The 12,760-nt window shown below is 52.9% G+C and overlaps 1 protein-coding gene and 1 long non-coding RNA gene across 20 annotated transcripts in view; one reads left to right on the top strand and one right to left on the bottom strand.

Moving 5' to 3' along the window:
• Positions 1–226: 226 nt before the first annotated feature.
• Positions 227–2,701, bottom strand: LOC144284790 (uncharacterized). Its single transcript, XR_013353202.1, has 2 exons — positions 2,256–2,701; positions 227–2,068 (listed from the first exon to the last, which is right to left on the bottom strand). It is a non-coding gene; the product is annotated as an uncharacterized LOC144284790 (long non-coding RNA).
• Positions 2,589–12,760, top strand: part of KRABD3 (KRAB domain containing 3) — a 26,206-nt gene continuing 16,034 nt past the window's right edge. For 2 of the 19 annotated variants that reach the window (XM_077849726.1, XM_077849720.1), the window contains exons 1-5: positions 2,966–3,790; positions 10,407–10,533; positions 10,911–11,060; positions 11,736–11,885; positions 12,526–12,684. In XM_077849726.1, coding sequence (XP_077705852.1) covers positions 3,344–3,790; positions 10,407–10,533; positions 10,911–11,060; positions 11,736–11,885; positions 12,526–12,684 — 1,033 coding nt within the window. In that variant the 5' untranslated portion in view covers positions 2,966–3,343. Of the gene's footprint in view, positions 2,848–2,959; positions 3,791–10,282; positions 10,534–10,564; positions 10,828–10,910; positions 11,061–11,735; positions 11,886–12,525; positions 12,685–12,760 lie in introns of those variants that run through there. The other 17 variants (XM_077849734.1, XM_077849733.1, XM_077849737.1 and 14 more) reach the window with 17 other exon arrangements.

The following is a 12,760-nucleotide window of genomic DNA, read 5'->3' as shown; positions in this document are numbered from 1 at the left end:
GGGTAAATATACACCAAATGAATACTGACCAAAATAAAGTTAGTTTAGCTATATTGATATCAGATAAAATGAATTATAGATTAAAGGTATTCCTAGGGCAAAGACTGTTGCTTTATAATAATAAAATGAACTTTCTCAGAAAAATACAATTCTGTACTTGTATTCACAGTGTCAAAATATATAAGGCAAAAATTGTCAGAAATACAGGAAGAAATGGACAAATCCACAACATTAATATATTTTAATACATCTTTCTTAGTAACTGATACATCAAAAGGCATAAAATGATAAGATGGAGAGGACACAAATAACACAATCAATAAATTTGATTTAATAGACCTAACTAGATCCCTACAGCCAACATTAGAATACACATGCTCATTCAAAGCAAAGTTTCAAACATTTATTACATACTTGATTACAAAGCAAGTCTCAGAAAATCCTAAACAAAAAGTGACATTATATACCACATTCTCTTAGTACAAGGTAAAACTCAATAACAAAAAGATAACTCTAAAAAGGACCCATACATTTTGAAACTAAAAAGTACTTTTAAATAACCTCATGGGTAGAAAAAGAAATAATGAAAAATAGAAAATATTTTAAAATTGCAGCCATTTTCACATGGAGCAGTGGACAGTACCATTTATCTATAAAAGGAAGCTAGCCAATTTATTTGGGAAAACTTTAGCTGGCTTATTCACCAAAAATCAATTCACAGAATAGCCAGGTAGCCAAAAGCCAAATATGATGAAAATGAAACCACTGATTATTGATTTGCTCCAAACCCATCTGAATTATTGAGAATTAAAAAAAAATCTGTTCCATCTGCACTCCTACTGTTGTCCGTGTCCAGAACTGCCACATAAACACTTTAAATGGAATTTAGGACAGTTCTCCACAATCATCTTGCAATGCGGATACAGAGACAGGGGTGATGCAGGAATAGGGTCAGAGGTACTAATAAAACTTTGGGGGTAGAGGGATAGGAAGGTTTCTCAATCATGGGGAGAATTGGCCACTCAGCAAATTGAGTTTTGGCAAACTGGTCATTCAGCAAATTGGATGTTGGTGAATTAATATTAGGAATGGCTGAGCGAGAGTCTATAAGCAGGGTCTAAGCCTACTTAGATAGGGTGAGGTTGAGTCAAAGAGGTGTCAAGATTCTACATGCAGCAGTAAAGGTGTGTCTTGGGTAGAGGCATTACTTTTTTCTAAATTAAGTGATTTTAAAGCTTTAGGGATCCTGAGATGGAGGGTGGGGTGCAGGCAGGCTCTGGGAGAAGGGTGACATTGGCTACTAGGAGGAAGTCTACCTCAGCAGGAACGTGGGTCACACAGCACAGGCAAGGGGCTTACCACTGGCTCTATGTCCTTTAGGGATCCTGAGATCAGATGCTGAACTTAAGCTTTCCTTTTCCAAGCAGTGAGAAGCTTGTGACATCTTCACATCCTCCTACACCCGGTACACACACACACACACACACACACACACACACACACACACACACGGGTCCTGTGCCAGGGATTCTTTAGGTATGAAGGAGGGGGCCTGGCCCGGGGGTGAAGCTGGGCAGGAACTGAGAGTGGTCTCCTCTCACGCCTTTCCGTGGAGGCCAGGCCAAGGATGACAACCCTGTACCCCAGAGTTCCGGGAGGTGACCAGTAGCAAGGCCAGGAGAGACCTACGGGGGGCCAGAGCTGCTTCCGGGAACAGCACTGAGACTTCTGGGCGAGAAATTCTCTTTCCCCAAATATTCCAGAGGAAGAGAACCTACGGGGCAGGGAAAGGGGGGCAGCGGGCTCCCCCCGCGGCGGGCCTCTCCGCCTCGCTGCACCCCTGCTTCTGTCTCACAGGGCGGGGTGAGCTCCACACGCCCACCTTCTCTGAGCTGTTCCAACAGGGGGTGGTCCTCCAGAGACGGGACGAGGCTCCCAGTCCTCGGCGGACCTGCCCCCCACCGCCAGCCCGCCGCGTCCCGGCCAGGAAGTGAAGGGGCTCATGCTTTGTTCACTCATCACACACTTATTTGAGGCCCTCTTACGTTCCAGGAGCTTCTGGGGTCACCTAAATCAACCAAATCGACCAGCAATTGGTCACACGAGATGTCATGACCGGGCTCAATGCTCTGGTGAGCGAGGGACACAAGTCTGGGTGGCAGATCTGGATGTGCGGGGGTCTGGCACCCACCGCAGACCGCGGGGCCGCGCCGTCCGCCCTGCAGCCCCCCCGCCCCCTCCCCCAACACACACACCTCCCCTTGGCCTTGGAAACGGTTGGTTTACGGGATGTGATCTCTGGGAGAGGCGGGTCCCGCTTCATCTGAGCATCCGCACCTGGCACAGAGGATGCGCTCACTAACTGTTGGATGCACGCATGGGTGATGGATGGATGATGACGGACGGATGCGTACCTCGGACAAACACACCCGCAAGCTGGCCACCAGGCGGGACCCGGCGCGGAGCCCCTCCCCGCAGTTTCCTGGGGTCCTGAGAGAAGCAGGTGGGGAGGAGGCTTCGGGGAGACGGCCCCGGCTCCGCCCCCCGGCCCGCGCCACGGCGCCCTCTGGGAAGTGTAGTTCGCGCCTGCGCCCAGCGGGCCGCCGAGGCCGGGGGTCTCCGGGCGGAAGCCGGACCACCCCTCCTGCAGTGGGGGCCTCCGGCGGCCGCGCCGTGCCCAGCCTCGCCTCTCCCCCGCTGCCCGTGGCCGCAGCCGTGCTTCGTCCCGCGCTGACCTCGGTCGCCGCTGTCGCCGAGGGTCGCGGCACAGTCTGCGGCCGGGGAGCGGGCGCCGCGGGCCGCGCCGGAAGCTGAGCGCGGAGGCTGAGTCCCGGGATGGCGCGCCAGGTAAGGAGAACCGGAGGACAGACGGACCGACCCACGCCTCGGCGGGTCAGCTGGGCGCGGCGTGGAGCCGTCCCCCGGCGGGGGGGCAAAGACCCCGGCATCCACCAACTGTGGTATCGGGCTGCGCTCGGCCCGACGGGCCTGGTGCGCAGGAGTCTAGGTCCTCGGACGACCCCCGGCGCCCTCCCCAGCCCTTGACCCCCAGTGCCCTGTGCGCGGAGCCTGTCTCCACCTGCGGAAACTCGTTCCTTGGGGTTACGCGTCGCCCTCCCTCGGCCTGGCTTCTTTTAATTATTAGTTATCCTGGGAGCCGTGGGCATCAAGGCCTCAGGGGAAGGCGTAAATCTGATGCTTTTATTCTGGGTAGGATCCTGGATCCTTGGGGGAGGGGACATGAAACAAACTCCCAGGTTGTAGATTCTAGAGCTGGAGGAAGAGCCACATCTGTCACGAGTTGGGCGAGTTGTGTGCGGGACTGGGGAGATGCCAGGAAAACATGATGATACCAATGGGGAGTTGTTGCAGTTCCTCTGGGTGGACGCCTGGAGCCAGTTCTGTAATTTTGGTGGCCATGAACTTGGGCCATCCTCAGCCAATTGTAGACTCCATGGTTTGGAGGTGGGTGGGTATTGGGATAGCGGGCTGGGACATTCTGTGGCCAGACCTAGCCGCCTGCAGCCAGAACCTCCAGTCATTCATGGCCTGCAATCGGGAGAGAAACCAGGAAAAGTGGATGTTGTGGGAGCAGGGGCGGCCTTCCTTGCAGCATTGGCTGTGCAGCAAAGCAGCCCAAGGATACCCTTGCTCGGGTATGCCCACTGGTCCTGTGCTAAGCTCTCCTGCAATTTCCTCTTCTACGAAACGAGGGATTTGGACCACCAGTCCTTCAGATCTGATATTCCGAGTAGGATGCATCCTCACACTGTGTAGCCTCACAGAGAAGGTAGGTAGGAGTGGCTTTGGGGATTGGTAGATAACAGAGAGAGAGTTACAGGGAAGGCCTCTTGTCTTCCTGTCCAGTGTGACTCCCCAAAGGCCAGGGATGTGTGAGCACAGCCCATAAGTGGGAGCAGCAGGGTGCAGGGTCCAGACTGGGAACCCAAACTTGAGGCACGCTGGGGGATTTGATCTAGGCTGGGAAGGAGTGTGGAAAGATGGACAGGTCCTGTGGGCACCAAAGCTGTGGTTTTCTTGTTGGGCTAGTGACAGGGTAAGGAGGAATGTTTTAGGAGGAACAGCATGGTGGCAGTGAGCTCAGAGGCTGCACAGTTAACAACAGCCCTGGGTCAATCCAGAAAGCTTTTCTCCTGTTGGTTGAGGGAGGGAGGCAGACCTGAAAGCCCAAAGGAGTTGAAGTAGGGCCCAGGGAGGACAGTGGATCCAGACTGCAAGACAACATCCTCTAAGGCAAGCATACTCCCCACTTGTCCTCCACCTTTCCTGGGCAGAGGGAGGCCATTGATTGAACCACCTATTCTGGCCATAGTCAGTTCCCATTTCCATTTCATAAGAACTTTGTTTTGGAGAATTTGTCTTGATGCTAAGATGGTGAAAGACCTGGAATCCATCTCTTCCAGCTGTCTAAAGTATATTTAGCCAGGAGATAAAGAGGCAAAGTCAGGAGTAGTGTGTGCTGAAGAGCCCATTCTGTGTAGCTGGAGGTGGCAGGCTCTGACCTGCAGGTGGACGTCAAGCAGACAGATTTGACCATGTAACACTAATAGCCCTTAGTCCATCCCAGTATTTGTTCTAGCCTCTTTTCCTATGTTGATTCACTTACTTTTCACAACATCCCTGTGCTGTAGGTCATTATGATCCTGATTTTATAAATGAGTTCACCGAGGCCCAAGTGGGTTAAGTAGTTTAGCAAGGTCCCATAGCTAATATGGAGCAAAGCAGGGATTGGAACTCTAGCAGTCTGGTTCCTGAAGTCCAGCCCTAACTCCCATGCAGTAGCTCATCTGTGTGTCCAGCACTTCTTTTTTAAGATTTTATTTATTTATTTATTTTAGAGAGAGAGAGAGACCGAGTGCACACAAGCAGGGGGGATGGCCAGAGGGAGAGGGAGAAGCAGATTCCCTGCTGATCCCAGGACTCTGGGATCATGACCTGAGCTGCAGGCAGATGCTTCATCAACTGAGCCACCCAGGCACCCCTACATCCAGGATTTAAATGCCACATTGGGCCAGTGATAGGACCAGCTGCTGGGAATGTGGTGAGCCACCCATTACTGAAGGAGAAATTCTCTTCAAGGAGGAATTGAAGAGCCATCCTGTTTTGGGTGGAAATCAGCATTAAATGATCCCTGCCCCGGGACACCTGGGTGGCTCAGCGTTTGAGTGTCTGCCTTCCGCTCAGGGCATGATCCCGGGATCCTGAGATCAAATCCCGCATCAGGCTCCCTGGGAGGAGCCTGCTTTCTCTCTCTGCCTATGTCTCTGCCTCTCTTTGTGTGTCTCATGAATAAATAAATAAAATCTAAAAAGAAAAAAAAAGATCCCTCCCTTTAAAGTTCTAGGCAGTTGTCTGATTTCTGGTTCACAAATGCACAGCATTTGAGAGCTGGCTACTGGGAAGAAGGAGGGCCAAGCCTGTTTTCAGGGGTCTGTGCCCCAGCATATGTTTCATTTCCAGCAGGGCTGGGCAGGCCTCCAGCCTGTGACAGGGCTGCAGTGCTCCCCTGGCCTGTGGCTCTGAACTAAGAATTTGTCAGAGTCGTAGGAGGCTTGAAAACCTAGATTTCTGGGCTTACTGATGATTTAGTAAATCAAGGATGGGGCAGAGAAGTCAGACCTAATTAAAAGGAACGTGAAGTCAATCATTTGAACCTAAAAGCACTTTTATTTTTTCAGTCATTATGTTCTAAAAAGCTTCTGATAAGGCCGAGGAGAGAGTATTTTTCACTCCGTTTGTTAAACAGAGAACTTGTCTGCTGACATCTCGGGATAAACTAGCTCCCCAGAACATTCACATGGCTCTGCTGGGTCCTTCCTCCCATGTTCCCCGCCCCAGCCAGAGCAGTGCCATTTGGACTCTGCCATTTAGCAGTGTCAACAGGAACATTTCTTTGTACTCAAGATCTGCCACTACAGACTTTACTGGGTAATGATAATTTCTAAAATTAGATGTTTGATGCTTGTTTTCTTAAGGTGTACCAAGATTACTGGTGATAGTCACAATTAAGCAGAGCAGAAAAGATCTCAGTTCAGAGATCCCAATCCTAGACTTGGCCCTGTGATTTTTCTACCAACTGGTCTGACCAGCTGCCTGTGGAGATCCGCCTTGTTAATCAACGAGAGCTCTGAAATGCTCGGAAAGGAAGGATCACACTTCTGATGTTTGGGTACCTTGACAATAGAGCCTGTGAGGACACATCTCAGTATCTAGCAGAGTGCCAGTAACCTGTGAGTGTTCAAGCTAGAGGTGATAGGGAAAGGCAGGTGGAGCCAAGGTAGGCTGAGTGTCTCACATACCTGGGCCACATGTAGGATAGCATGTGTCAGGGAAACCTTGCCTGCAGAGAAGTAGCCACATGCCCGTGATCTCTGTCACTGTCAGATGGGAGATGTTCAGGCTGGCTTCAGTTCACATGAGCTATGTCCCATAGAGAGGGCACAGGAGAGCATCAGCTAATATCCCGGGCTGGGGAAGTGGCCTTGGTAGAAAGAAGATCCTCCATGCTCAGTAGCTGATATCAGCATGACCTTCCCTGGAGCTCACTTGGACCTGGCGAGCCAGCCATGTGTTGTGCTACCAAAAGGTAAAGAAGAAATGAGCTTTGAGGCCACCCTGACTGGTCTCTTCTTACTGGCCTCCTGGGGGTGTGTTTTGGGTAGAACTCTTGTTTCGAAGGTACAGAGCCTGATGTTGGTAGGGCACCCAGACTGTACATGTCTGCCGGTGGCTTGGGCCCCCTCCTGCAGATGGCTAATCTTTCCTGTGGGGTTGGTTTGACTAGTTTCCGGGTCCTGGGGACACCTTATTTTGTTCTGGTGTATTGGCCAGAGTGGGAGTTTAATAAATTTTTGTGTGGCAAACAAAAGACAGCAGAATAACTGTAGCCCACTGGCCCTTTCCTGCCCCTCCCCACCTTTCCTCCTCCAGAGCAGTGGGTGAGTGGGGTGATAAATAGGGGGTTGGACCAACCTTGTTCACTGACTCTGGGATCCTCTTCCTTAATGTTGAAAACTCCCCCGAACCCTACATAGTTGTATACTTAGTACATTCAGTTGTAGTGTTTGCAAATATTTTAAAATCAGTTCAGTATTACTTTTAAAGGATGTGCACGTACTCATCACAACAGCATCTATGTATGTTTAAACATAGTGACCGAAACGTTCAAGCAAAAACACATGTGGTTAGCCAATAAGACAGTGTTTGTGCCCATTCTGACACTGAGCCAGTTGGGACAAGTCTGAAGTTCTGGGACTACTGTGCAGATGAGGACTTTCTGACTGAGGTGTCCCCCTGCTCCATCAGCCCTGACGTTCCTCAGCCTAGGAGAGAGAGAAGAGTGGGAGTGTATCTTGGAGGAGCAGAGAGACCAGAGAGCAGAGCCAGGCAGGTGGGCCATGAGCTCTGGGATGGAAGGGAGTGGCTTGAGCAATGGGGAATGAGGTTTCAAACCTAGAACAAGGCTGGGCCATGAGGTCCCCTGCCAGGTGGGGGCATACTCTGAGCCCTTAAGTGTCTGTGTCTTGTCAGGAAATATAAGGGGACCCTGTATTGGGGCCCAAGTCCTTCACGAGGAGGACTCCCAAGACTCAGCATAGACTCATATTCACAGCTGTGATTTGTTACAGTGAGAGGACACAAAGCAAAATAAAATGTAAAGGCACATTGGGCAAAATATACAGGAGACAAGGTGTGAGCTTCCAGAGTCTTCTCCCAGTGGAATCACATGGGATATACATAATTCTTCTGGCTGAGTTGTGATGGCTGGTGTGAAAGGTGGTCTACTAAGGGAGGCACCTGGTTTAGTCCGTAGAGCACGTGACTCTTAATGTCCGGGTTGTGAGTTCATGCCCAACATGGAGCCTACCTACTTTAAAAAAAAAGGAAGAAAGAAATGAATGAAAAGAAATGTTGTCTACCAGGGAAGCTCACTAGAGACTCAGCGCTCAGGGTTTCCATTGGTGGCTGGTCATGTGGCTATTTCCACCTAACACAGACCAGAGTCCCAGAGCAAAAGTAGATGCCCAGCATGAACCACGCTGTGCAAATAGTTGGCCCAGTAAACCACCCTCCTGAAATCCAAGTTCCCCAACAGTAGCCCAAGGCCAACCTTGCAGGGACAGTGGCCTCAGGCCTGATCCGCTAGCTGTTCTGCATAGACCCTACCATTGGCTATGTTGTATCTGTCCAAAGTCCAGGAAAAATGAGGATGGCTCTTTGAGAGATGTTTTTGAGGGTGTCTGAATGTGTTCCTGAAAGGGAGCAACTATACTTGGCCTATCGGGGTGGAGAGGACTTCCAGAAGGTCTGCTGGCTGGCCAAGTGGGCGGGAGGGCATTTGGGAGCCTCTGGACTGAAAGCAGGTAGTCTGTGGATAGGCTGCCTCCAGCCAGGTGTGTGGACAGGGCCCTGACCAATTCAGCAGGAGAGTGGAGGGCAGTTGTGACCATGTGGTGGTGCCAGCTGTCAGAAGGTAAGAGGTGTGTGGGGAGCAGATGCCATCAGTGACAATGCCAAGGTTAGCAGCGATGGTTTTTATTTTTTTAAATAGTATTTATTTATTCATGACAGACAGAGAGGCAGAGACACAGGCAGAGGGAGAAGCAGGCTCCATGCAGGGAGCCCGATGTGGGACTCGATCCCAGGTCTCCAGGATCATACCCCGGGCTGAAGGTGGCGCTAAACCGCTGAGCCACCGGGGCTGTCCGCAGAGATGGTTTTTAAAGTTGCTGACTTGAGTTGATGAAACAAGGCAGTAGATTAACTTCTTTGCGTTATTAGGAATGTTTTCATTTTGTTCAATAATTTTAATTACAAAGAGTTTAGCATCTGTTTCTACAGCAGAGGGACCCTTCCCATAATTGATATTCTGTTTGCTTAATTTGCACGAAGGTCATTTTTGCTGTAATTTTAAGTGCGTGCCTCTCAGACGCAGGTAATCTTCTAGGGTCTGATCGCCATTTTAATGCCCACGTAGGGATGATTTTTAAAGAAGTGAGGACAGAATGTTTCTCATGTCTTACAAAGCAGGGGATACTGTCCAAGGATGATCCCAGGTCTCTTCAGAGCCCTTCCTTGCAGAGTAGACCACAGCGTACCAGGCTGCAAGCCTACAGGGGTGAAGAGTGGAGAGGTCAGGGAGGGGGCCAGAATGGGGGAGTGTGGCGACCAAGGCATGGAGGCCTGGATGGGTTCCTGCAGTACATAGTACCCACGGGCTGCACGGGCTTGGTGGTAAAAGGTCATGGGGGTCACTGTGGCTGGCCGTGGCCCTGGAGGTCAAGCGCGGCCAGGGAAGTGAGGGCAGGCTCAGCCCAGCATGGGCCTGGAGTCCAGCAGAACAGCTGGACACCAGCACTGACCTGGCTGGGCCAGAGGGTCTGTAGAACTGTGGCCATAGGATTTGGGGTCTGAGGATCAAGGGCCACCAGTACAGGTGCATCGGCTGCTGGTTTTCTTCATTCCCAGTCACACAGCCGTCTGTCTGTCCTGGTACAGGAGGATCTGCCTCCTCTAGACTTGCCAAGCTGTTTGAGGTGTTCTCTCTCTCGCTCTCTTCCTTGTGGGGCTGGGAGGGGCCGCATAAACATTTTGCTTACTTGATTCCTGGCTGTTGGGTCATCCCCTACTAAGAGTATGGAGTGTTTGGTTCCTTATCAGACTTACCTGTTTTATGTGTATCTTAATGTTGTAGTGATAGGACCCCAGGGCCTTGCACATTCAAGGCCAAGGTTGCTTATTACCTCCAGTAACTCTCCAGCATGGTGACTTTAGGGCTGGCTGGGCTTCCCAGCCTGGAGTTGACCTTTTCTTAGGCCCAGGCTGAGGGTCACGGAGTGTGAGGGCTCCTGGGGGGTTGCTGTGACAAAGAACCACACCAGGCAGGCTTTACCAGCAGGTGGATTCTCTCCCTGTGCCAGGGAGCCAAAACCAGGGTGGTGATGGTGGGGCGGGGGTGGGGGGCTGGGCTCCCTCTGAAGGCTCTAGGGGACAATCCTTCCCATCTCCTACAGCCTCTGCTGGTCCTGCCTTTTCCTTGGCTTGTGGCTGCGTCATTTCATTCTCTGCATCCATTGTCACCTGACCTTCTCCTCCCTGTGTGACCCTATTGCTCCTCTTCAGCTACATCTGTGAGGAACATGTTTCCAAATAGGGCCACGTTCATGGGGGACGAGGGGAGGGACTTCAGCATACATTTTTGGGGACACAGTCCAAACCCCAGCACTGTGTCTTGAGCACATTCCCGCCCTGCCTTCACCTGCTCCCACCCATCAGGCCCGCACCATACTCTCACTGCTCCCCACTTCCTGGTGGATACCTGGGGACACAGAGAGACTGGTGGCGCTGGGAGGGAACCCCCAACTCCCCCGAGATTGTGCCCACAGGTGTCCGTGGCCTTCCAGGACCTGGCAGTGCGGTTCTCCGAGGAGGAGTGGCAGCTCCTGGGCGAAGGGCAGAGGGCACTCTACCGGGACGTGATGCGGGAGAACTATGAGACACTGCGCTCCCTGGGTAAGGAGCGTCCCGGCCCCGCTGACAAGTGACAGGAGGCGCGATCCAGGACCAAGCCAGTCCTGAATCAGCCAGGGCCTGCCAGGCCTTAGTCTCACCAACAAAATGAATGCCATCTGAGGTGATGTTCCAACAGCCTCAGACTGAACTGGGGGCCTCACTGATCTTTTGTTCCATCGTTGTTTTGATAGCCTGCCCCAGGGTTCTGGGTAAGATTCAGTTGGGGCACTCCAGAATGGGCGGAACACTGAGCAGCCTGGTCTCTGAGCATCTTGTGGCCCCACGGTTCTTGAGGTTTGGAGGACCACACAAACACACCTGTAAACAGGTGCCTGCGTGGTTGTGGTAGGTGGGTGGAGGCCGACTTCCATTCCCAGGGGGCTGTGCCTCCTTCTTTTCTTTCCCAGGGACAGCTGAGCGGCTCCCCCTCTCTGCCTTCTTGTCTCCTACGGAGCCTGGAGGAACCATGGAAGGCAGGAGCTATGCTGGTGAGGGACAGGAGCCTCCTAGGGGAGGAGGCCCCCTGGGTGAGTAATCTTGGCAGATGAGGGACAGGCCATTTTGGATATCCTTGTCCCCCTGGGCAACCTTGTCCCTTCCACTGTGTGGTCCTCAGCCCCTGGCTCTACTGCTCAGGGAATGCTGTGACCTCAGCCCTTGCCATGCTCTATACCCAAACCTCTCCGAGACCTTTCACCCTTTGCCCACTTCCTTCCCTGCCCCCCAGGCTGTGAACCTGGCACACTGTTGCCCATTGTATGCAAAGCCAGGAAGAAACCTGGGGTCACTCTTGGAGAGTGTCCCCTACTCAAGCCCTCTTCCTGCCACCCACCATGCAGAGCCAGCTGGCAGCTCCTGAGTGCTGCCACAGGGCTGACTTCTGGAGGCCTTGGATGGGGGATGTGGCCCACGGGCCTAGCCCTGGTTAGGCTGGGAGGGTAGGAGTGCCAGAGGGTCTGGCTGGTGGGAGGGAGCAGCTCTCCTTGGCATTCCCCTCAGAGAGGTACCGGGTACCGAGGGATAGTACCTGGAGTTCCCAGCCCCTGGTCCTGGCTGTCCCCTGGGGCAGATCCTTCTCACTTCAGGGACCTCAGTTTTTCCTTTGCTGCTACTCACGGGGTAAAAGGCTGGTTTGAAGTCGTGCGCAGAAGCGTCAGTGCCAAGCTGACAGAGGGCGTGGGGGTTCACTGTGGCCTCTCCAGCAGGAGGAGCACCCCCGCACAGCCTTCACCTCACCGCCCTGGTGCAGCTGGTCAAGGAGATTCCAGAGTTCCTGTTTGGGGAGGTCAGCCCAGAGGGCGAGAGTGGGAGTGGAGCTGTCAGCCTGGACGGGGAACGGGGCAGCCCTGACGGTAAGTCAGGCGAAGTGGAGTCGCAGCTGGGTGCCGGGTGCCTGCCTAGCCCCGGCCAGACCCTAGCTAGGGTCACCTGTTGCACAAATGCCCAGTAGCACGTCTGCCCCCAAGAAGGAATGGGTCATGGGTGAGACTGGCTCCTGGCCTTTCTTGTGCCCATTTCTCCAGGGCTTCAGCCACACCGTCAGGGCTGTGTGGCAGGTGAGGTCAGTCCCTGTTCTTAGATGAGGAGAGGAAGCTGTGCCCCATCAGCATGGCCAGTGGGGCCCAGTACCCCCCCCCTCAGCCTGTGCTCCTCCCACATCACCAGACTCTCGGTCCTTAACCCTGCTCTGCTCAGCTGGTGCTTTCAGCTCTCAGACTGTACCTCCTCGAGATGTCTGTGCCCACCAGCCCTGGCCCTCGAGCCTGCTCAGTGGATGGTAGATGACCTAGAAAGAAAGTAGGGGTGAGGTGGTCTCATCAGAACAAGACTCTGAATCGATGTTTCAGAGCCGAGGAATGATGATGCAGAGGATGCTGACATCTGGGTCATTGTAATGGAACAGGGCAAGGAAGGCCCAGATGGGACAACTTTGGGGGCATACCCCTTGCTGGGCTTAAATCTAGCTTCGGGTGTCCTCTTCCTCCTCCCCAGTAGCAGCTGTGACCGTGGAGACTTGCCCTCTCGGAGGCTTGCTCAGCTGCCTTCCAGAAACACCTACTGGCTGGCCCAGCATGGCTGCCACATCCAGCAGCAGCTCATCATCCAGTGGCCTGCCTGGAGCCGGTGGACAGGGAAGCCCCCTCCCCATCAGTGAGTGTGACCCAGCGGGGCCAGGCCTCTGACCCTGGAGTCAGGCAGACTGGACTCTGTGCTCTCTTCATTGTTC

This window comes from Canis aureus, chromosome 15 (assembly GCF_053574225.1).
Source record: "Canis aureus isolate CA01 chromosome 15, VMU_Caureus_v.1.0, whole genome shotgun sequence".
In the NCBI taxonomy this organism is placed as follows: Eukaryota; Metazoa; Chordata; class Mammalia; order Carnivora; family Canidae; genus Canis; species Canis aureus.
This window is presented reverse-complemented; position numbering and strand designations above follow the sequence as displayed.